Source organism: Oncorhynchus mykiss, chromosome 12 (assembly GCF_013265735.2).
Source record: "Oncorhynchus mykiss isolate Arlee chromosome 12, USDA_OmykA_1.1, whole genome shotgun sequence".
Classification (NCBI taxonomy): Eukaryota; Metazoa; Chordata; class Actinopteri; order Salmoniformes; family Salmonidae; genus Oncorhynchus; species Oncorhynchus mykiss.
Genome location: NC_048576.1, coordinates 58781798 through 58804651, shown reverse-complemented (window position 1 = coordinate 58804651; position 22854 = coordinate 58781798). Strand labels below are relative to the sequence as shown.

Here is a 22854-nt window from a genome sequence, read left to right as displayed (position 1 = left end):
CGCCTTGTGCCCTTATATTGGGGCCCTCCGTTCAAAAACACACTGTTGGGTTACGGAGTAGACACATTGAAACCTTCCCACCAACCACAGTCAGTAACAGCAATGAGATAGGAGATACTGTTCATTACGTTGAGTTATGAATGATGTGATCACATAGAAGGGTTTATCACCGCTGGGGGCATGCCCAGAAAACAGTGAACATTTCTACAACGTTTGTTCATTTTCCAATGGAGCCCTTACTAATGTTCTGTGAATGCAGAGGTTATCAGACATGTTTTGCTGGGTTTAAAGGAGGGTGGAGTTTCAGTTGAGTGTTTACCTCGCCAGACATGTCCGGAGCCAGAGAGATGAGTGGCCACAGAGAGGAGTAGATACTGAAGAACACCACCCACAGGCTGATGCTGCCCCAGATGGCAATGTGACTGAACTGGAGGAGACAGAGCATGTTACATCCTTTTGTCTACATATATAAACACAGTGTGGGAGGTGAGGGTGAGGCTTACAGAGTAATTACACAATGACTAAGTTATTCTGCTAGTCGTTCTGGTGTAAGGCCTATGTAATGTGAATGGTGGCAAAGAGTTGAAGGAGGAAGAGGAACAGATGGATGGAACATATCCTTATGGACCTTTTAAGATCTTCCTTTGTTCCAATTGTTATAGGTATCTGTGGTATGAGAACGATGATGGATAGACAAGATATTGTAGTAAGAGGAGAGAGCCTACCATAGTCCAAGACGAGGTCTCCAGGCCAGCTTTGAGGCACACAGTGATGACCACAAACTCGGAAACAGAAAAGCACAAAGTCAAATGCTAAACCAACATCTTCCCTGCCATTGAGAATAAGTTCAAATCAAAGTCACCAGAAGTTCGACACGGAAAGCACTGACAGATCGCATTTTATATGTGTAACTGAAGATGTATTCTTAGGCAAAACGTTATGTTTGGCGTAAAAGCAACACAGCTGAACACACCATCCCCACTGTCAAACATGGTGGTGGCAGCATCATGGTTTGGGCCTGCTTTTCTTTAGCAGGGACAGGGAAGATGGTTAAAATTGATGGGAAGATGGATGGAGCCAAATACAGGACCATTCTCAAAGAAAACCTGATGGAGTCTGCAAAAGACCTGAGACTGGGACGGAGATTTGTCTTCCAACAAGACAATGATCCAAAACATAAAGCAAAATCTACAGTGGAATGGTTCAAAAATAAACATATCCAGGTGTTAGAATGGCCAAGTCAATGTCCAGACCTGAATCCAATCGAGAATCTGTGGAAAGAACTGAAAACTGCTGTTCACAAATGCTCTCCATCCAACCTCACTGAGCTCGAGCTGTTTTGCAAGGAGGAATGGGAAAAAATTTCAGTCTCTCGATGTGCAAAACTGATAGAGACATACCCCAAGCGATAAGTTTGGAATAAGTTTGAAATATCCAATAAATGTCGTTCCACTTCATGATTGTGTCCCACTTGTTGTTGATTCTTCACAAAAAATACAGTTTTATATCTTTATGTTTTAAGCCTGAAATGTGGCAAAAGGTCGCAAAGTTCAAGGGGGCCGAATACTTTCGCAAGGCACTGTATATATATATATATATATATATATATTTTTTTTTTGTAAAAACTTATACACAGTAATGACGCTTCGGTCAGCAAATAAAGAAACCAAAACAAACTGATAAATAGTCTCACAGCAAGACGATGAGGCTAACACAAGGTTCTTAAATGGAAGTTTGGAGCCACCAAGACTCTTCCTAGAGCTGGCCGCCCGGCCAAACTGAGCAATCGTGGAAGAAGGGCCTTGGTCAGGGAGGTGACCAAGAACCAGATGGTCACTCTGACAGAGCTCCAGAGTTCCTCTGTGGAGATGGGCGAGACTTCCAGAAGGACAACCATCTCTTCAGCACTCAACCCATCAGGCCATTATGGTAGAGCGGCCAGACGGAAGCCGGAATCCTCAGTAAAAGGAACATGACAGCTCGCTTGGAGATTGCAAAAAGGCACCCAAAGGACTCTCAGACCATGAGAAACAAGACTCTCTGGTCTGATAAAACCAAGATTTATTTATCTCTTTGGCCTGAATGCCAAACATCACGTCTGGAGGAAACTTGGCACCACCCCTACGGTGAAGCATGGTGTTGGTAGCATCATGCTGTGGGAATGTTTTTCAGAGGCAGGGTCTGGGATACTAGTCAGGATTAGGGATGCAAAGGGTCGGAAACATTCCGGTAAATATCCGGCATTTTCCCGCAAATTTTCCATGGGACATTAAGCCCTGGAATTTTTCTTACATTTATAAAAAAAAAGTTAGCTTATAACAGCGAACCTTTTTTGTGGGATACACAAGGCATTCTAGGTCTTGTGGCATATTTTGGTTAAACTATCCCCAATTCAATAGAATTGCAACCCTCTGCGTGCACAGTGCATTCTTCCATCACATGTGCAGTGCACACTTCCACGTACAGCTGATTCTCAAGATCTGGCACACTAATGAGACGCTACTGAGCCCACACTACTGCACTGTCTGAGCCAAGGACTATACGCTTTCTGGTAAGTTTTGATTAAAATACTGGGTGGGGTGAACGTATTTTGTATGATTCTTTGCTAACTAGTAAATAGTAGCCTACAGCAAAGTGTGTTTAAATAATTTCTAACTTGTTAACAATTTCTGCTAGTTAGTTTTTGCTACCATGTGGGTTTTAGCTTGCTTGAGCCTGCTAACTGAGTGTTAATTCACCTGTTTCCATACATGTTTCATTTTAAAACATGTATCTTACAAAAGACTTGTTTAATCTAACTGCTTAACTATTTATCTGTACATGGAATTGTATTTTTTTTTTTTTTTCCCTGAATCTTTACAGGAACATGTGGAGGCATTTCACTGCAGCTAATATAGAAGGAAAAGCTGTGTACATTTGCAAATACTCTGCCAAATCATATGTGAAGAATGCAACAAAAATGCAGAATCATCTGGCCAAGTGCATAAAGTTTCCTCAGCGTTCACAACTAGCAACCTCTGACAAAAGTCCCTCTACTTCGTTTCGAGGTGAAAATGATGAATCAGACACCTTATCGATAGCAACAGGTTATGGTCCTAGTAGAATCAGAAGTTTTTTGACTCAATGGAGGAACGTAGTCAGAGAAATGCTGATGAATGTCTTGCTCGAACTGTGTATGCAACTGATTCACCTATGATGCTCACAGGCAATGTGTATTGGAAGAGATTTATGCATGTTCTTCACCCAGCATGCACCCCTCCAACCAGACATGATTTATCTACTCATTTGCTGGATGCAGAGTTCAACAGAGTTAGTGAAGTGAAGGTCAAGCAAGTCATAGAGAAAGCAGACTGTATTGCGATCATCTCTGATGGGTGGTCAAATGTTCGTGGGCAAGGAATAATTAACTACACCATCTCCACCCCTCAACCAGCATTCTACAAGAGCACAGACACAAGGGACAACAGACACAAGGGACAACAGACACCGGTCTTTACATTGCAGATGAGCTGAAGGCAGTCGTCAATAACCTTGGACCACAGAAGGTATTTGCACTGATGACAGACAATGCTGTGAACATGAAGGCTGCATGGTCTAAAGTGGGGGAGTCCTACCTTCACATCACACCCATTGGCTGTGCTGCTCATGCATTGAATCTGCTCCTCAAGGACATCATGGCACTGAAAACAATGGATACATTCTACAAGAGAGCCAAGGAACTGGTTAGCTATGTGAAGGGTCATCAAGTTATAGCAGCAACCTACCTCACCAAGCAAAGTGAGAAGAATAAGAGCACCACATTGAAGCTGCCCAGCAACACCCGTTGGGGTGGTGTTGTCATCATGTTTGACAGTCTCGTGGAGGGGAAGGAGTCTCTCCAAGAAATGGCCATATCCCAGTCTGCCAATATGGACAGCCCCATCAAGAAGATCCTCCTGGAGGATGTATTTTGGGAGAGAGTGGTAAGCAGCCTGAAACTCCTGAAACGTATAGCAGTAGCCATTGCACAGATTGATGGAGACAATGCCATCCTGTCTGATGTTCAGACTCTGCTTGCAGATGTAAGAGAATAAATCAGTACTGCCATGCCCACTTCACTGTTGCTCCAAGCAGAGGAAACTGCAGTTCTGAAATACATCAAAAAGCGTCAAGACTTCTGCCTGAAGCCCATACACGCCACAGTGTACAAGTTGAACCCCAAGTATGCTGGCAAGAGCATCCTGTCTGGTGCAGAGATCAACAAGGCCTATGGTGTCATCACTACTGTGTCTCGCCACCTTGGCCTGGATGAGGGCAAGGTTCTTGGCAGTCTGGCGAAGTACACTTCCAAGCAAGGGCTTTGGGAATGAGATGCAATATGGCAATCGTGCCAACATTTCTCATCAGCCACCTGGTGGAAGGGACTTTGTGGATCTGAGGCTCTTTCCCCTGTTGCCGCCATCATCCTCTAAATCCCACCAACATCAGCAGCCTCAGAGGGCAACTGGTCCTTGTTTGGGAACACACACACACCAAAGCACGCAACAGGCTGACCAATACAGGATTGAAAGATTGGTGGCCAATTGGGCAAATTTGAGGCTCTTTGAGCCTGACAACGAGCCATCCTCAACAAGGTTGGAAAGTGACAGTGAAGATGAGGCCTCAGAGTCTGATGTTCAAAGGTGGACATTGAGGAGGTCCAGGGAGAAGACATGGAATCCTGAGAGGAAGACAACCAATGCTTTAGTTTCCAGACTATCATTTTATGCAATGGATCATTGGGGATCATTCAATATTCCCTTTCTTTTGATGTTCAGGGAAATCATCCCATGTGGAGAGTCAACTCATTTAATTAAAGCTCAATTCATAACCAATTTTTTAAAATGTTTTCTATTGGATGGATTTAATCATTTGCAGTTATGTCTACTTATGATAAGGTAAAAGGTTTATGTTTCTGTCTCCATCTGATATGGCAAATATATCCAATGCAAAAAACATCTACATTTAAAGGGTATTAATATTAATTTGCATATATTTCCGTTAATTCCCATATATTCCCGTTAATTTCCATGGACAGTTTCCACCTCTGAATATTCCCCAAAATGTGCAACCCTAGTCAGGATCAAGGGACAGATGAACAGAGCAAAGTACAGAAGAGATCCTTGATGAAAACCTGCTCCAGAATGCTCATGACCTCAGACTGGGGTGAAGGTTCACCTTCCAACAGGACAACGACCCTAAGCACACAGCCAAGACAATGTAGGAGTGGCTTCGGGATAAGTCTCTGAATATCCCTGAGTGGCCCAGCCAGAGCCTGGACTTGAACCCGATCGACCATCTCTGGAGAGACCTGAAAATAGCCGTGCAGCGACGCTCCCCATCCAATCTGACAGAGCTTGCTTGATAGGATCTACAGAGAAGAATGGGAGAAACTCTGCAAATACAAATGTGCCAAGCTTGTAGAGTCATACCCAAGAAGATGAGGCTGTAATCACTGCCAAAGGTGCTTCAACAAAGTATTGAGTAAAATGTCTGAATGTGATATTATTTTCCTTTTAAAAAATTTGGAACATTTTCTAAAAAAAATGTTTTCTTTGTCATTATTGGGTATTGTGTGTAGATTGATGAGGGGGAAAAGTTGTTTTAATCTATTTTAAAATAAGGCTGTATCGTAACAAAATGTGGAAAAAGTCAAAGGGCCTGAATACTTTCTGAATGCACTGTTTAAAGGGAAAAAGATGCCATTTCAGATGCGTACTTACTGTATAAACCATGTTGCCTAAGAGGAGATAGTCCGGGGTCTTTCCGTTTCCGAAGACTGTATCTGTGAAAAGGATCAACATCAAAAGCCTTTAGATGTGTGGTCATGTCCCTCTTCACGGCCGTGTTTTTAAGAAACAGAGTTCAATTAGACCAGGGGAAAATTATGTGAAATCTCTGCTATGGAGTAAACAACCCAAATAACAAACCAGGGCATTGAATGTGTCTGCATCACAATGGCACCCTATTCCCTATACAGTGCACTACGTTTGACCAGAGCCCTTTGGGCCCTGGTCAAAAACAGTGTACTATAAACAGAAAAGAGTGCAGACTGTGAGTACAGTACATAATGCCCCATTGGAGCACGCAGTGGGATGTAACACTGGACACTGGAGTAAAACCGCACTGTTGAGTTGCCGTCCTGTGTGTGTGTGTGTGTGTGTGTGTGTGTGTGTGTGTGTGTGTGTGTGTGTGTGTGTGTATGTCAAAGCATGTCCATTGCATATGGTTGATGGAGCAACCTGATGGAGCAATCAGGAAGCAGTCTGGACTATGGTTGACATGACAAAAACAAGAAATACTCCAGTAATCTTTAACAAATAGAATTAGCCTAATAATCTTTGACAAATATAATTAGTCTAATAATCTTTGACAAATAGAATTAGTCTAATAATCTTTGACAAGTATTCAAATAAAAGCTTAAAATAAAACTGCTACTCAAATACCAGTAAAGGAATGGGTCAACTTTGAACAGTTTCAGAAAATGTGGCTCCTTGATTGTACTGGAAGTATATACTTTAACACTCCCTAATTTATGAGTGTCTGCCAAGTGAATAAAATGTACATGTAAATAAAACATATCCTCAAAATTCAACACATGGGCGTGCCTGGGGAGAGTGTTAGAGCAGGAGAGAGAGAGAGAGAGAGAGAGAGAGAGAACAAGAACGAGAGAGAGAGAGAGAGAGAGAACAAGAACGAGAGAGAGAGAGAGAGAGAGAGAGAGAGAGAGAGAGAGAGGGAGAGAACAAGAACGAGAGAGAGAGTCTGGCTCCCCTTTGCTTCCTGCTAGTCACATGCCTATGCGTGTGCTGAGGCCTTGCTGACAACCTGTCAGTCAGACTGAAGGGGCTTCTCTCTGGGCTTTGTTTGGAGAGCAGGCCCACGCCTGTGTGGTCCTCTGGGTCCAGCAGCCAAGACTACATAGACTCAGAGATCCCCATTCTCTCCATGTGAGCTGAACAGTGTAACTTAAAAGTGTCTGTGTGTATGTTCAAGTGTGTGTGTGTGTGTGCGTGTGTGTGCCTGCACGTTTATGTTCAAGCATGCCAATGTTTATAATTCATGAGGCTAGTGGGTAAAAAGAAAAGTAATCGAGACAAGGTATGTGTGTTAACTGGATCTCACTCCACCCAGAGCCTGTAGAGACTAGAAATCCTGCCTCAGTCCCAAACAGCAACCTATTCTCAATATACAACACTACCTGGTCAAAAGCAGTACACCATATACCAGGGATCATTAACTATACTGAACAAAAATATAAACGCAACATGTGAAGTGTTGGTCCCATGATTCATGAGCTGAAATAAAAGATCCCAAAAATGTTCCATACGCACAAATGTCCAACAGAGCTGTGGCCAGATCATTTTACGTTCATTTCTCTACCATAAGCCGCCTCCAATGTCGTTTAAATAATTTGGCAGTACATCCAATCGGCCTCACAACCGCAGACCACGTGTAACCACACCAGCCCAGGACCTCCACATCCGCCTTCTTCACCTGCGGGATTGTCTGAGGAGGGGGAGGTGGGGTGCTGAGGAGTTTTTCTGTGTATAATAAAACCCTTTTGTGGCGAAAAACTAATTCTGATTGGCTTGGCCAGGCTCCAAAGTGGGTGTGGCTATGCCCTCCCAGCCCACCCATGGCTGTGCCCCTGACCAATCATGTGAAATGTGTATATTAGAGTCTAATGAATTTATTTAAATTGACTGATTTCCTTTTATGAACTGTAACTCAGTAAAATCTTTGAAATTGTTGCGTTTATATTTTTGTTTAGTACAGATTCAGCTGTGGGACAATTATTTTCTTCAGAGGATGGTTAGGGGCCAGAATATAATTACAAATAATTTCTAGACTGCAAATTGACCGCAATAATTCCAAACAGATGTAATATTTGACTAAAACACAATAATTTCAAACCTTGCTTACATTTGCATATGATCACTTACAGTAGTATGTCTCTCTATTATGCCTGGGAATACTTTGGAACAGATTTCCCAAAAATCACTTCGAGCTGATTTGCTTATTTTATTTAAAAATAATTTGGTCCACGGGCTACCAGTTGGGGAACCCTGCCATATACTGTAGCAAATAGGGTGTCGTTTGAGACACACCCTTAAAAGACAGATGAGTCTCTGGCAGGTTAGGGTTAGAGTCTCTGGGAGGTGCTTACCATGCTGGAAGGCTAGGAGGGGGACCCAGAAAAGGATGACAGAGTGGAAGAGGCCGTTCAGACAATGGGCCCAGAAGACCTGCAAGGAGGGGGGAGAGAGGGATGGAGAAGGGAGGGGGTTGGGTGTGTTGTTGGGTTCCAGGGTGAAAGAAGGAGAGAAAAAGCATGAGAAACCCGGTTGCTGACTGAACTTGCCTAGCGACCCCTGACCTGGGCTCTTTGTCCTGGCTCAGTACTCGGCTAAGTGGAGGTTTTGTAGGGCCTCCTGTCTGAATGGCCACCCCGCTGACAGACACTTTGTATATCCTCCTGTGTGTTGGTGTAGTACTGGAGGAGAGAGGGTGCAGGGATGTGTGTAGGTTTGGTGTGTGTGTGTGTGTGTGTGTGTGTGTGTGTGTGTGTGTGTGTGTGTTTGGTGTGTGTGTGTGTGTGTGTGTGTGAGCATGAAAGTCGGGTGGGCTATGTCAGTGTGATGGTTTGTGGTGGGGGGAAGTTTTCCTTTCCCCCTCCTTTCCTGTAGACTTCCTCATCAATTTCAAAAGTCTTTCATATGTGAATTTAAGATGGCACAAAAATAAATGAAGAGCAGAAAGCAGAAATCAATCTAAAAACACAGAGAAGTTTGAAGTGGATTAACTTGTTTTTACGGTAATTCATAAGAAGCTGGAAAAGTAAGAAAACAGTAGTGTGTGTGTGTGTGTGTATATGCGTTGTGCGTTTCCACACAGGCGACTCTACAGTATGTGTGCGTTGTTGTGTGTGGACCTTGGATGAGACGTTTAAATCAATAGTCCTTTTTCCAAAAACACTGTTTCAAATGTACATTATGCACAGATGTCACCAAACACAACACTAAAGGATGATGTAGCACGAAATGGCCGTGTAATCAACCCTGCCAAAACAAAACTGCATTCATGCCCCCTTGTTCCCCTACCCTGCTCCAATCACTGCTCTGTTATTCCTAAAAGTTTTAAATAGATTTTTATAAAACAGCAAGGAGCACATTCTGAGTTGAAAAAAAAAAAAATCACTTTACTCTCTCAATATTTTCACTTTTTAATACATTTCTGGCAGGATAGAAGACCAATTTAATGGCACACTTCCGTAAAAAGCACTCTTGTCAACCTCATAAAATTGGTCGATGAAAACACAATTTCTTATTTAAGAAGTTGCGTTTTTGCCAAGGCAGCAGCTACTCTTCCTGGGGTCCAGCAAAATCAGCAATTATACATTTTAAAAACATTACAATACCTTCATAACAGATTTCACAACATATTAAGTGTGTGCCCTCAGGCCTCTACTCTACTACCACATATCTATAACACAAAATCCATGTGTACATGTGTGTATAGTGCATATGTTATTCTGTGTTTGCATGCATATGTCTATGTTTGTGTTGCTTCACAGTCCCCGCTGTTCCATAAGGTGTATTTTGATCTGTTTTTTAAATCAAATTTTAATGCTGGCATGAGTTACTTGATGTGGAATAGAGTTCCATGTAGTCATGGCACTATGTAGTACTGTGCGCCTCCCATAGTCTGTTCTGGACTTGAGGACTGTGAAGAGACCTCTTGTGGCATGTGTTTTGGGGTATGCATGGGTGTCGGAGCTGTGTGCCAGTAGTTCAAATTGACAGCTCGGTGCATTAACATGTCAATACCTCTCATAAATACATGCAGTGATGAAGTTATTCTCTCCTCCACTTTGAGCCAGGAGAGATTGACAATGTTAGCTCTCTGTGTACATCCAAGGCCAGCCGTGCTGCCCTGTTCTGAGCCAATTACAATTCCCTATTTGTGGCAATTACAATTACAATTCCAACAAAGTCCCTCTTTGTGGCACCTGACCACACGACTGAACTGTAGTCCAGGTGCGACAAAACTAGGGCCTGTAGGACCTGCTTTGTTTATAGTGCTGTTAGAAATGCAGAGTAACACTTTATTATAGACTGAGTTCTCCCCATCCTAGCTACTGTTGTATCAATATGTTATGACCATGACAGTTTATAATCCAGGGATATTTCAAGCAGTTTAGTCTTCTCAACTTGCTCAATTTCCATATTATTCATTACAATATTTAGTTGAGGTTTAGGGTTTAGTGAATGATTTGCCCCAAATACAATGCTTTTAGTTTTAGAAATATTTAGGACTAACTTATTCCTTGCAACCCATTCTGAAACTAACTGCAACTCTTTAAGTGTTGCTGTCATTTCAGTCGCTGTGGTAGCTGACGTGTATAGTGTTGAGTCATCTGCATACATAGACGCACTGGTTTTACTCAAAGCCAGTGGCATGTCGTTAGTAAAGATTGAAAAAAGTAAGGGAACTAGACAGCTGCCCTGAGGAATTCCTGATTCTACCTGGATTTTGTTGGTGGCTTCCATTTGTTGGAGGCTTCCATTAAAGAACACCCTCTGTGTTCTGTTAGACAGGTAGCTCTTTAACCATAATATAGCAGGGGGTGTAAAGCCATAAAACATACGTTTTTCCAGCAACAGACTATGATCAATAATGTCAAAAGCCGCACTGAAGTCTAACAAAACAGCCCCCATCAACTTCTCTCATCAACGTCTGGTTGCTCGTCATTACACACCACGGACCAACAAATATTCTTCACATCAACAACATAGGAATCACTACAAAACGTATTGTACGTATTATACACAATATTATGCCCAGCATTTGAAACTTTGATATGGCTAGTATATTGTGATAACTACATAGACTACTACATAACTACATAACTACTACATAGATGTACCCCCCCCCATCTCTGTGGTTCAATGTGCTATAGATTATCTTCCAATAGTACAATTACACGTTTAAACCCAATTAGCCTCAACTGGCAAGTAGCCTACAACTTTCCCCTGTGTCCCTGTCTCCATCACCCCTACCCCACCTCACATCACCCTCCTCACTCTGCCCCAACACAACCCAGTGTGGAACAACAACCCCACCTCACATCACCCTCCTCACTCTGCCCCAACACAACACAGTGTGGAACATCAACCCCACCTCACATCACCCTCCTCACTCTTCCATAACACAACCCAGTGTGGAACAACAAGCCACCTCACATCACCCTCCTCACTCTGCCCCAACACAACCCAGTGTAGAACAATAACCCCACCTCACATCACCCTCCTCACTTTGCCCCAACACAACCCAGTGTGGAACAACAAGCCCACCTCACATCACCCTCCTCACTCTGCCCCAACACAACCCAGTGAGGAACAACAACCCCACCTCACATCACCCTCCTCACTCTTCAATAACACAACCCAGTGTGGAACAACAAGCCCACCTCACATCACCCTCCTCACTCTGCCCCAAAACAACACAGTGTGGAACAAAAACCCCACCTCACATAACCCTCCTCACTCTGCCCCAACACAACCCAGTGTGGAACAACAACCCCACCTCACATCACCCTCCTCACTCTGCCACAACACAACCCAGTGTGGAACAACAACCCCACCACACATAACCCTCCTCACTCTGCCCCAACACAACACAGTGTAGAACAATAACCCCACCTCACATCACCCTCCTCACTTTGCCCCAACACAACCCAGTGAGGAACAACAACCCCACCTCACATCACCCTCCTCACTCTGCCCCAACACAACCCAGTGTGGAACAACAACCCCACCACACATCACCCTCCTCACTCTGCCCCAACACAACCCAGTGTGGAACATCAAACCCCACCTCACATCACCCTCCTCACTCTGCCCCAACACAACCCAGTGTGGAACAACAACCCCACCTCACATCACCCTCCTCACTCTGCCCCAACACAACCCAGTATGGAACAACAACCCCACCTCACATCACCCTCCTCACTCTGCCCCAACACAACCCAGTGTGGAACAACCCCACCTCACATTACCGTCCTCACTCTTCCACAACACAACCCAGTGTGGAACAACAAGCCCACCTCACATCACCCTCCTCACTCTGCCCCAACACAACCCAGTGTGGAACAACAACCCCACCTCACATCACCCTCCTCACTCTGCCCCAACACAACCCAGTGTGGAACACTAACCCCACCTCACATCACCCTCCTCACTCTGCCCCAACACAACCCAGTGTGGTACAACAAGCCCACCTCACATCACCCTCCTCACTCTGCCCCAACACAACCCAGTGAGGAACAACAACCCCACCTCACATCACCCTCCTCACTCTTCCATAACACAACCCAGTGTGGAACAACAAGCCCACCTCACATTACCCTCCTCACTCTGCCCCAACACAACACAGTGTGGAACAAAAACCCCACCTCACATAACCCTCCTCACTCTGCCCCAACACAACCCAGTGTGGAACAACAACCCCACCTCACATCACCCTCCTCACTCTGCCACAACACAACCCAGTGTGGAACAACAACCCCACCACACATCACCCTCCTCACTCTGCCCCAACACAACACAGTGTAGAACAATAACCCCACCTCACATCACCCTCCTCACTCTGCCCCAACACAACCCAGTGTGGTACACCAAGCCCACCTCACATCACCCTCCTCACTCTGCCCCAACACAACCCAGTGTGGAACAAAAACCCCCACCTCACATAACCCTCCTCACTCTGCCCCAACACAACCCAGTGTGGAACAACAACCCCACCTCACAACACCCTCCTCACTCTGCCCCAACACAACCCAGTATGGAACAACAACCCCACCTCACATCACCCTCCTCACTCTGCCCCAACACAACCCAGTATGGAACAACAACCCCACCTCACATCACCCTCCTCACTCTGCCCCAACACAACCCAGTGTGGAACAACAAGCCCACCTCACATCACCCTCCTCACTCTGCCCCAACACAACCCAGTGTGGAACAACAACCCCACCTCACATCACCCTCCTCACTCTGCCCAAACACAACCCAGTGTGGAACAACAAGCCCACCTCACATCACCCTCCTCACTCTGCCCCAACACAACCCAGTGTGGTACAACAACCCCACCTCACATCACCGTCCTCACTCTTCCATAACACAACCCAGTGTGGAACAACAAGCCACCTCACATCACCCTCCTCACTCTGCCCCAACACAACACAATGTAGAACAATAACCCCACCTCACATCACCCTCCTCACTTTGCCCCAACACAACCCAGTGTGGAACAACAAGCCCACCTCACATCACCCTCCTCACTCTGCCCCAACAAAACCCAGTGTGGAACAAGAGCCCCACCTCACATCACCGTCCTCACTCTTCCATAACACAACCCAGTGTGGAACAACAAGCCCACCTCACATCACCCTACTCACTCTGCCCCAACACAACACAGTGTGGAACAATAACCCCACCTCACATAACCCTCCTCACTCTGCCCCAACACAACCCAGTGTGGAACAACACCCCACCTCACATCACCCTCCTCACTCTGCCCCAACACAACCCAGTGTGGAACAACAAGCCCACCACACATCACCCTCCTCACTCTGCCCCAACACAACCCAGTGTGGAACAACAAGCCCACCTAACATCACCCTCCTCACTCTGCCCCAACACAACACAGTGTGGAACAACAACCCCACCTCACATCACCCTCCTCACTCTGCCCCAACACAACCCAGTATGGAACAACAACCCCACCTCACATAACCCTCCTCACTTTGCCTCAACACAACCCAGTATAGAACAACAACCCCACCTCACATCACCCTCCTCACTCTGCCCCAACACAACCCAGTGTGGAACAACAACCCCACCTCACATTACCGTCCTCACTCTTCCACAACACAACCCAGTGTGGAACAACAAGCCCACCTCACATCACCCTCCTCACTCTGCCCCAACACAACCCAGTGTGGAACAACAAGCCCACCTCACATCACCCTCCTCACTCTGCCCCAACACAACGTGGAATAACAACCCCACCTCACATCACCCTCCTCACACTGCCCCAACACAACCCAGTGTGGAACAACAACCCCACCTCACATCACCCTCCTCACTCTGCCCCAACACAACCCAGTGTGGAACAACAAGCCCCACCTCACATTACCGTCCTCACTCTTCCACAACACAACCCAGTGTGGAACAACAACCCCACCTCACATCACCCTCCTCACTCTGCCCCAACACAACCAAGTGTGGAACAACAACCCCACCTCACATCACCGTCCTCACTCTTCCACAACACAACACAGTGTGGAACAACAACCCCACCTCACATCACCCTCCTCACTCTGCCCCAACACAACCCAGTGTGGAACAACAACCCCACCTCACATCACCGTCCTCACTCTGACCCAACACAACCCAGTGTGGAACAACAACCCCACCTAACATCACCCTCCTCACTCTGCCCCAACACAACGTGGAATAACAACCCCACCTCACATCACCCTCCTCACACTGCCCCAACACAACCCAGTGTGGAACAACAACCCCACCTCACATCACCCTCCTCACTCTGCCCCAACACAACCCAGTGTGGAACAACAAGCCCACCTCACATCACCCTCCTCACTCTGCCCCAACACAACCCAGTGTGGAACAACAACCCCACCTCACATCACCCTCCTCACTCTGCCCCAACACAACCCAGTGTGGAACATTAACCCCACCTCACATCACCCTCCTCACTCTTCCACAACACAACACAGTGTGGAACAACAACCCCACCTCACTCTGCCCCAACACAACCCAGTGTGGAACATTAACCCCACCTCACATCACCGTCCTCACTCTGACCCAACACAACCCAGTGTGGAACAACAACCCCACCTCACATCACCCTCCTCACTCTGCCCCAACACAACCCAGTGTGGAACAAAAACATCACCTCACATTACCGTCCTCACTCTTCCACAACACAACCCAGTGTGGAACAATAAGCCCACCTCACATCACCCTCCTCACTCTGCCCCAACACAACCCAGTGTGGAACACTAACCCCACCTCACATCACCGTCCTCACTCTGCCCCAACACAACCCAGTGTGGAACATTAACCCCACCTCACATCACCCTCCTCACTCTGCCCCAACACAACCCAGTGTGGAACAACAACCCCACCTCACATCACCCTCCTCACTCTTCCATAACACAACCCAGTGTGGAACAACAAGCCCACCTCACATCACCCTCCTCACTCTGCCCCAACACAACACAGTGTGGAACAACAACCCCACCTCACATCACCCTCCTCACTCTGCCCCAACACAACACAGTGTGGAACAATAAGCCTTTATAAATGCCCAGCACCCTAATGAATGCTAATTAAATCAATAAATGTTCATAATCATTTGTCATAGTGAAGCCTCACTCCCCTCCCCCCACCGCTGTATCCCGGCAGGTTGCTAAGAACTTTGGGATGAATGCCGTCCATGTCCGTGCCCTGGCTAAAAGATTCGGGCCCATTGTGCGGCACCTAATTGCTTAAAAAAGCATGAAAGGATGTCGTTTATATCGGGCCAAATATTTCCTGTCCTTCCTCTTTAATGCTGTTGCGCAAATCGAGGGACGAGAGGAGGGAGTGGGGGAGGAGTAAATGGAGGGAAATTGTGAGGCGGTGTAATTACTGGGGGCCACATCGGGGGACTGAGGTTTATTAGAGTGACTTAAGTGTCAGGAAAATGCAATTAAAAATGAAAGGGGACACAGTGGTGCAGGCGGCGACGCCTGAAATATTTCACACCCTTCCCTGGCCCTCTCTCTCTTACCTCCTAATTCGCTCAGACAGTATCTGTCGTGTACAAAAGAGACAGGCGTGCAGATAGAAAGGGGTTTCGGGCAAATTCCTGCTGGATTTTTGCACCTTGCCTCGGGCCATGCGGCATAGACATTTTTCGGAGGGAAAGCGTGGACAGGCCAGTGAAAACACCACGGTGACCTGGACAAGTCATTGTTACAGGGCTTTAGCAAGGGGTCAAAGGAAAATGGAGGAAAACCAATTTGAATCAACAAGTCAGTCTTGATTTGCAGGGCAACTTGAAACCACAAAACTGAGACTGCGGCCTGCCTTGCACAATGTCACCCTGCTATTCCCTGGAGGGTCATATAACACTTGGCCATATGGAGCCCTTCTCTCACCCAAACAGAAATAAAAGCTGTGAGGGGGACAATGCCCGGCTGAGGTCCATGGGTCAACTCTAACTGTGAGGTGACTGACCTCATGCAGACTAACTCTCTGGGGAGAGACCAGTAGACTGGGGTTATCTTATTTACAGTACTTAGGCTAAGCCAGCCCGACCAGGCAGAAGGCCTCCAGTTCAAACAGCCCCTTGCTTAAAAAACAATCATAATTTTCCACAGTTTATGCCATCACATCCTCCTCTCTCCCTTTAACCTCCACCCCTCTCTATGGCCCGCTATCTCCCCACTCCCCCTGTCGCCCCTGACCTCCATGGCCACTCGGGCTTTAATCTGTCTCCATGCGGCACTAACCGGGTTGCCACGCCTGTAAAGTAAGGGGGCTAGGTGTGCCGTGGATGGGGGGGTTAAAGGCCGTAGAAGGGGGGCAGGCATGGAGAAGGGGAGACATCTTTGTTAACAGACAGCAGGGGAAAGCTAACGGACAGCCCTCCCAATAGACAGAGAGACAGGCAGGTAGACACCCTCTGACCACTGAACCTGGTAAGACTGGTGATCATTATGTGGAGAGACCCCACGTGTAAGACACAGACCAATTGGGACAGACGAGCAGATTCATTCTCTGTCATTAGACTGACCTAAAATCAGTTTGGAGCATTTCGGAGCTTATCAGGTCTCCATTGTGTGTAAAGGATGTCAATTTGGAGACAGAACAGAGGTTAGAAAAAAAAGAAAACGCCTGGTTGATTGCAGTCTTATACCTCCCATTTTGTTTGTGCTAAGTAAACTTTAGTAAACCTATTTAAGCTTAGAAAATACTTAATACTTAAGAGTTTACTACACTATGAATGGAAATGTGGCCCAGACAAACAACATGAGGGGTAAAAGTGGAATGACAGACAATGAAGGAATCGTTGAGACAATGTTCCTCTAACGTTCAGACATAGACCTACCTTGGTGTTGAAACCCATGGCGTTCTGGGAGGTTTTGTAGAGTTCCGGGTACTTCAACATGTTCTCTTTCCTGCATGAGCGTTCAAATATTCCCAGAGTGAGAGGAGGCAGAGCGGTGAAAATCTAAACACACAAACACACATGCCAAATTTTAAACCACACTTTTTGCATTGTTCAAAATGTCCCATCACAAAACCCAGAAGTGAGGATAAAGTTAGTAAACTCAAAAGCCCAGTAGACTCAACTAACGGCCTGTTAGCAAAGACGCTATCAGATACAATGTTGGATGGGGAAATAGTCTTATCTTTCCTCAGTGAGTAACCTAATGAAAGTCAGGCTTTTCATAATCACAAGGACCTTCAAGACATAATTGATTCCATTACTGCATTAGTGAAAACACGGACACTAATTATGTCCTATTCAGCTAAGTATTTGCCCCCTTTCTGATTTTCTAAATTTTGAATATTTTGGACACTGAATTTGATCAGATCTTAAACCAAAACATAATATTAGATAAACACAAATAAAACAATATATTGATACTTTTTTCATTTATTTAATAAGCAAAGTTATGCGACACCCAATGCCTCTGTGTGAAAAAGTTAGTCCCCTTACACTCAACAACTGGTTGTGCCGCCTTTATCTGCAGTGACTGCATCCAAACGCTTCCTGTAGTTGTTGATCAGTCTCACATCGCTGTGGAGGAATGTTGGCCCACTCTTCCATGTAGAACTGCTTTAACTCAGCAACATTTGTGGGTTTTCGAGCATGAACGGATCGTTTCAGGTCCGGCCACAACATCTCAATTCGGGATTAGGTCTGGACTTTGACTAGGCCATTCCAGAACTTTAAATGTGCTGCTTTTCAGCCATTCTGATGTAGACTTTATTGTGTGTTTAGGATCATTGTCCTGCTGCATGACACAGCTGCGCTTCAGCTCACGGATGGATGACCTGACATTCTCCTTTAGAATTCTGTGGTACAGAGCACAACCAGATAAAGACGGCACAACCAGTTATTGAGTGTAAGGGGGAATATACTTTTCCACAGAGGGGCATTGGGTGTTGCATAACTTTGTTAATTAAATAAATGAAATAAGTATCAACATTTTGTGTTTGTTTCCTCAGGTTCCCTTTATCTAATATTAGGTTATGGTTGAAGATTTGATAACATTCTGCGTCAGAAATATGCAACAAAAAAAAGAGAATCAGAAAGGGGCAAATACTTTTTCACAGCACTGTGTACATTCGGAAAGTATTCGAATCCCTTGACTTTTTCCATATTTTGTTACGTTACAGCCTTATTCTAAAATGGATTACTTATTTTTATCCTTCATCAATCTACACACTATTCCCCATAATGACAAAGCAAAAACAGGTTTTTAGAAAAAAAAAACAAGTAGTCAGACCCATTGCTATCAGACTCAAATTTGAGCTCAGGTGCATCCTGTTTCCAGTGATAATCCTTGAGATGTTTCAACAACTTGATTGTAAATTATTTGGAAAGGCACACACCTATCTATATAAGGTCCCACAGTTTACAGTGCATGTCAGAGAAAAAACCAAGTCATGAGGTCAGAGGAATTGTCCGAAGAGCTCAGACACAGGATTGTGTTGAGGCACAGATCTGGGGAAGGGTACCCAAAAATGTCTGCAGCATTGAAGGTCCCCAAGAACACAGTGGCCTCCATCATTATTAAATGGAAGAAGTTTGGAACCACCAAGACTTTTCCTAGAGCTAGCCGCCCGGTCAAACTTAGCAATCGGGGGAGAAGGGCCTTGGTCTGGGAGGTGACAAAGAACCCGATGGTCACTCTGACAGAGCTCCAGAGTTCCTCTGTGGAGATGGGAGAACCTTCCAGAAGGACCACTATTTCTGTAGCACTCCACCAATCAGGCCTTCATGGTAGAGTGGCCAGATGGAAGCCACTCCTCAGTAAAAGACACATGACAGCCTGCTTGAAGTTCGCCAAAAGAAACCTAAAGGACTCTCAGACCATGAGAAACAAGATTCTCCGGTCTGATGAAACCAAGATTGAACTCTTTGGCCTGAATGCCAAGCGTCACATCTGGAGGAAACCTCCCTACGGTGAAGCATGGTGGTGGCAGCATCATGCTGTGGGGATGTTTTTCAGCGGCAGGGACTGGGAGACTAGTCAGGATGAATGGATCAAAGTACAGAGAGACCCTTGATGAAAACCTGCTCCAGAGTGCTCAGCACCTCAGACTGGGGTGAAGGTTCACCTTCCAACAGGACCCTAAGCACACAACGACCCTAAGCACACAGTCAAGACAACGCAGGAGTGGCTTCGGGACAAGTCTGTGAATGTCCTTGAGTGGCCCTGCCAGAGTCCGGAGTTGAATCTGATCCAACGTCTCTGGAGGGACCTGAAAATTGTTGTGCAGCGATGCTACCCATCCAACCTGACAGAGCTTATTTATTTATTTATTTATTTACCTTTATTTAACCAGGTAGGCAAGTTGAGAACAAGTTCTCATTTACAATTGCGACCTGGCCAAGATAAAGCAAAGCAGTTCGACAGATACAACGACACAGAGTTACACATGGAGTAAAACAAACATACAGTCAATAATACAGTATAAACAAGTCTATATACAATGTGAGCAAATGAGGTGAGATAAGGGAGGTAAAGGCAAAAAAGGCCATGGTGGCAAGGTAAATACAATATAGCAAGTAAAACACTGGAATGGTAGTTTTGCAATGGAAGAATGTGCAAAGTAGAAATACAAATAATGGGGTGCAAAGGAGCAAAATAAATAAATAAATTAAATACAGTTGGGAAAGAGGTAGTTGTTTGGGCTAAATTATAGGTGGGCTATGTACAGGTGCAGTAATCTGTGAGCTGCTCTGACAGTTGGTGCTTAAAGCTAGTGAGGGAGATAAGTGTTTCCAGTTTCAGAGATTTTTGTAGTTCGTTCCAGTCATTGGCAGCAGAGAACTGGAAAGAGAGGCGGCCAAAGAAAGAATTGGTTTTGGGGGTGACTAGAGAGATATACCTGCTGGAGCGTGTGCTACAGGTGGGAGATGCTATGGTGACCAGCGAGCTGAGATAAGGGGGGACTTTACCTAGCAGGGTCTTGTAGATGACATGGAGCCAGTGGGTTTGGCGACGAGTATGAAGCGAGGGCCAGCCAACGAGAGCGTACAGGTCGCAATGGTGGGTAGTATATGGGGCTTTGGTGACAAAACGGATTGCACTGTGATAGACTGCATCCAATTTGTTGAGTAGGGTATTGGAGGCTATTTTGTAAATGACATCGCCAAAGTCGAGGATTGGTAGGATGGTCAGTTTTACAAGGGTATGTTTGGCAGCATGAGTGAAGGATGCTTTGTTGCGAAATAGGAAGCCAATTCTAGATTTAACTTTGGATTGGAGATGTTTGCTATGGGTCTGGAAGGAGAGTTTACAGTCTAACCAGACACCTAAGTATTTGTAGTTGTCCACGTATTCTAAGTCAGAGCCGTCCAGAGTAGTGATGTTGGACAGGCGGGTAGGTGCAGGTAGCGATCGGTTGAAGAGCATGCATTTAGTTTTACTTGTATTTAAGAGCAATTGGAGGCCACGGAAGGAGAGTTGTATGGCATTGAAGCTTGCCTGGAGGGTTGTTGGAGTGGAGTGGAGTGTCCAAAGAAGGGCCGGAAGTATACAGAATGGTGTCGTCTGCGTAGAGGTGGATCAGAGACTCACCAGCAGCAAGAGCGACCTCATTGATGTATACAGAGAAGAGAGTCGGTCCAAGAATTGAACCCTGTGGCACCCCCATAGAGACTGCCAGAGGTCCGGACAGCAGACCCTCCGATTTGACACACTGAACTCTATCAGAGAAGTAGTTGGTGAACCAGGCGAGGCAATCATTTGAGAAACCAAGGCTGTTGAGTCTGCCGATGAGGATGTGGTGATTGACAGAGTCGAAAGCCTTGGCCAGATCAATGAATACGGCTGCACAGTAATGTTTCTTATCGATGGCGGTTAAGATATCGTTTAGGACCTTGAGCGTGGCTGAGGTGCACCCATGACCAGCTCTGAAACCAGATTGCATAGCAGAGAAGGTATGGTGAGATTCGAAATGGTCGGTAATCTGTTTGTTGACTTGGCTTTCGAAGACCTTAGAAAGGCATGGTAGGATAGATATAGGTCTGTAGCAGTTTGGGTCAAGAGTGTCCCCCCCTTTGAAGAGGGGGATGACCGCAGCTGCTTTCCAATCTTTGGGAATCTCAGACGACACGAAAGAGAGGTTGAACAGGCTAGTAATAGGGGTGGCAACAATTTTGGCAGATAATTTTAGAAAGAAAGGGTCCAGATTGTCTAGCCCGGCTGATTTGTAGGGGTCCAGATTTTGCAGCTCTTTCAGAACATCAGCTGAATGGATTTGGGAGAAGGAGAAATGGGGAAGGCTTGGGCGAGTTGCTGTTGGGGGTGCAGTGCTGTTGACAGGGGTAGGAGTAGCCAGGTGGAAAGCATGGCCAGCCGTAGAAAAATGCTTATTGCAATTCTCAATTATGGTGGATTTATCAGTGGTGACAGTGTTTCCTATCTTCAGTGCAGTGGGCAGCTGGGAGGAGGTGTTCTTATTCTCCATGGACTTTACAGTGTCCCAGAACTTTTTTGAGTTAGTGTTGCAAGAAGCAAATTTCTGCTTGAAAAAGCTAGCCTTGGCTTTTCTAATTGCCTGTGTATAAAGGTTTCTAGCTTCCCTGAACAGCTGCATATCACGGGGGCTGTTCGATGCTAATGCAGAACGCCATAGGATGTTTTTGTGTTGGTTAAGGGCAGTCAGGTCTGGGGAGAACCAAGGGCTATATCTGTTCCTGGTTCTACATTTCTTGAATGGGACATGTTTATTTAAGATGGTTAGGAAGGCATTTTAAAAAAAATATCCAGGCATCCTCTACTGACGGGATGAGGTCAATATCCTTCCAGGATACCCCGGCCAGGTCGATTAGAAAGGCCTGCTCGCTGAAATGTTTCAGGGAGCGTTTTACAGTGATGAGAGGAGGTCGTTTGACCGCTGACCCATTACGGATGCAGGCAATGAGGCAGTGATCGCTGAGATCTTGGTTGAAGACAGCAGAGGTGTATTTACAGTGCCTTGCGAAAGTATTCGGCCCCCTTGAACTTTGCGACCTTTTGCCATATTTCAGGCTTCAAACATAAAGATATAAAAATGGCTTTTTTTGTGAAGAATCAACAACAAGTGGGACACAATCATGAAGTGGAACGACATTTATTGGATATTTCAAACTTTTTTAACAAATCAAAAACTGAAAAATTGGGCGTGCAAAATTATTCAGCCCCCTTAAGTTAATACTTTGTAGCGCCACCTTTTGCTGCGATTACAGCTGTAAGTCGCTTGGGGTAAGTCTCTATCAGTTTTGCACATCGAGAGACTGAAATGTTTTCCCATTCCTCCTTGCAAAACAGCTCGAGCTCAGTGAGATTGGATGGAGAGCATTTGTGAACAGCAGTTTTCAGTTCTTTCCACAGATTCTCGATTGGATTCAGGTCTGGACTTTGACTTGGCCATTCTAACACCTGGATATGTTTATTTTTGAACCATTCCATTGTAGATTTTGCTTTATGTTTTGGATCATTGTCTTGTTGGAAGACAAATCTCCGTCCCAGTCTCA

At 45.6% G+C, this 22854-nt stretch overlaps 1 protein-coding gene across 8 annotated transcripts in view; it reads right to left on the bottom strand.

The window, feature by feature from the left end:
- LOC110538919 (phospholipid-transporting ATPase IA) overlaps nucleotides 1–22854 on the bottom strand; it is a 133455-nt gene that overhangs the window by 19920 nt on the left and 90681 nt on the right. For all 8 annotated transcript variants that reach the window (XM_036937899.1, XM_036937892.1, XM_036937895.1 and 5 more), the window contains 5 exons: nucleotides 17206–17328; nucleotides 8189–8267; nucleotides 5742–5803; nucleotides 726–782; nucleotides 320–427 (listed from right to left, as the gene is read on the bottom strand). In XM_036937899.1, the coding sequence (XP_036793794.1) occupies nucleotides 320–427; nucleotides 726–782; nucleotides 5742–5803; nucleotides 8189–8267; nucleotides 17206–17328 (429 nt within the window). The remainder of the gene's footprint in view (nucleotides 1–319; nucleotides 428–725; nucleotides 783–5741; nucleotides 5804–8188; nucleotides 8268–17205; nucleotides 17329–22854) is intronic.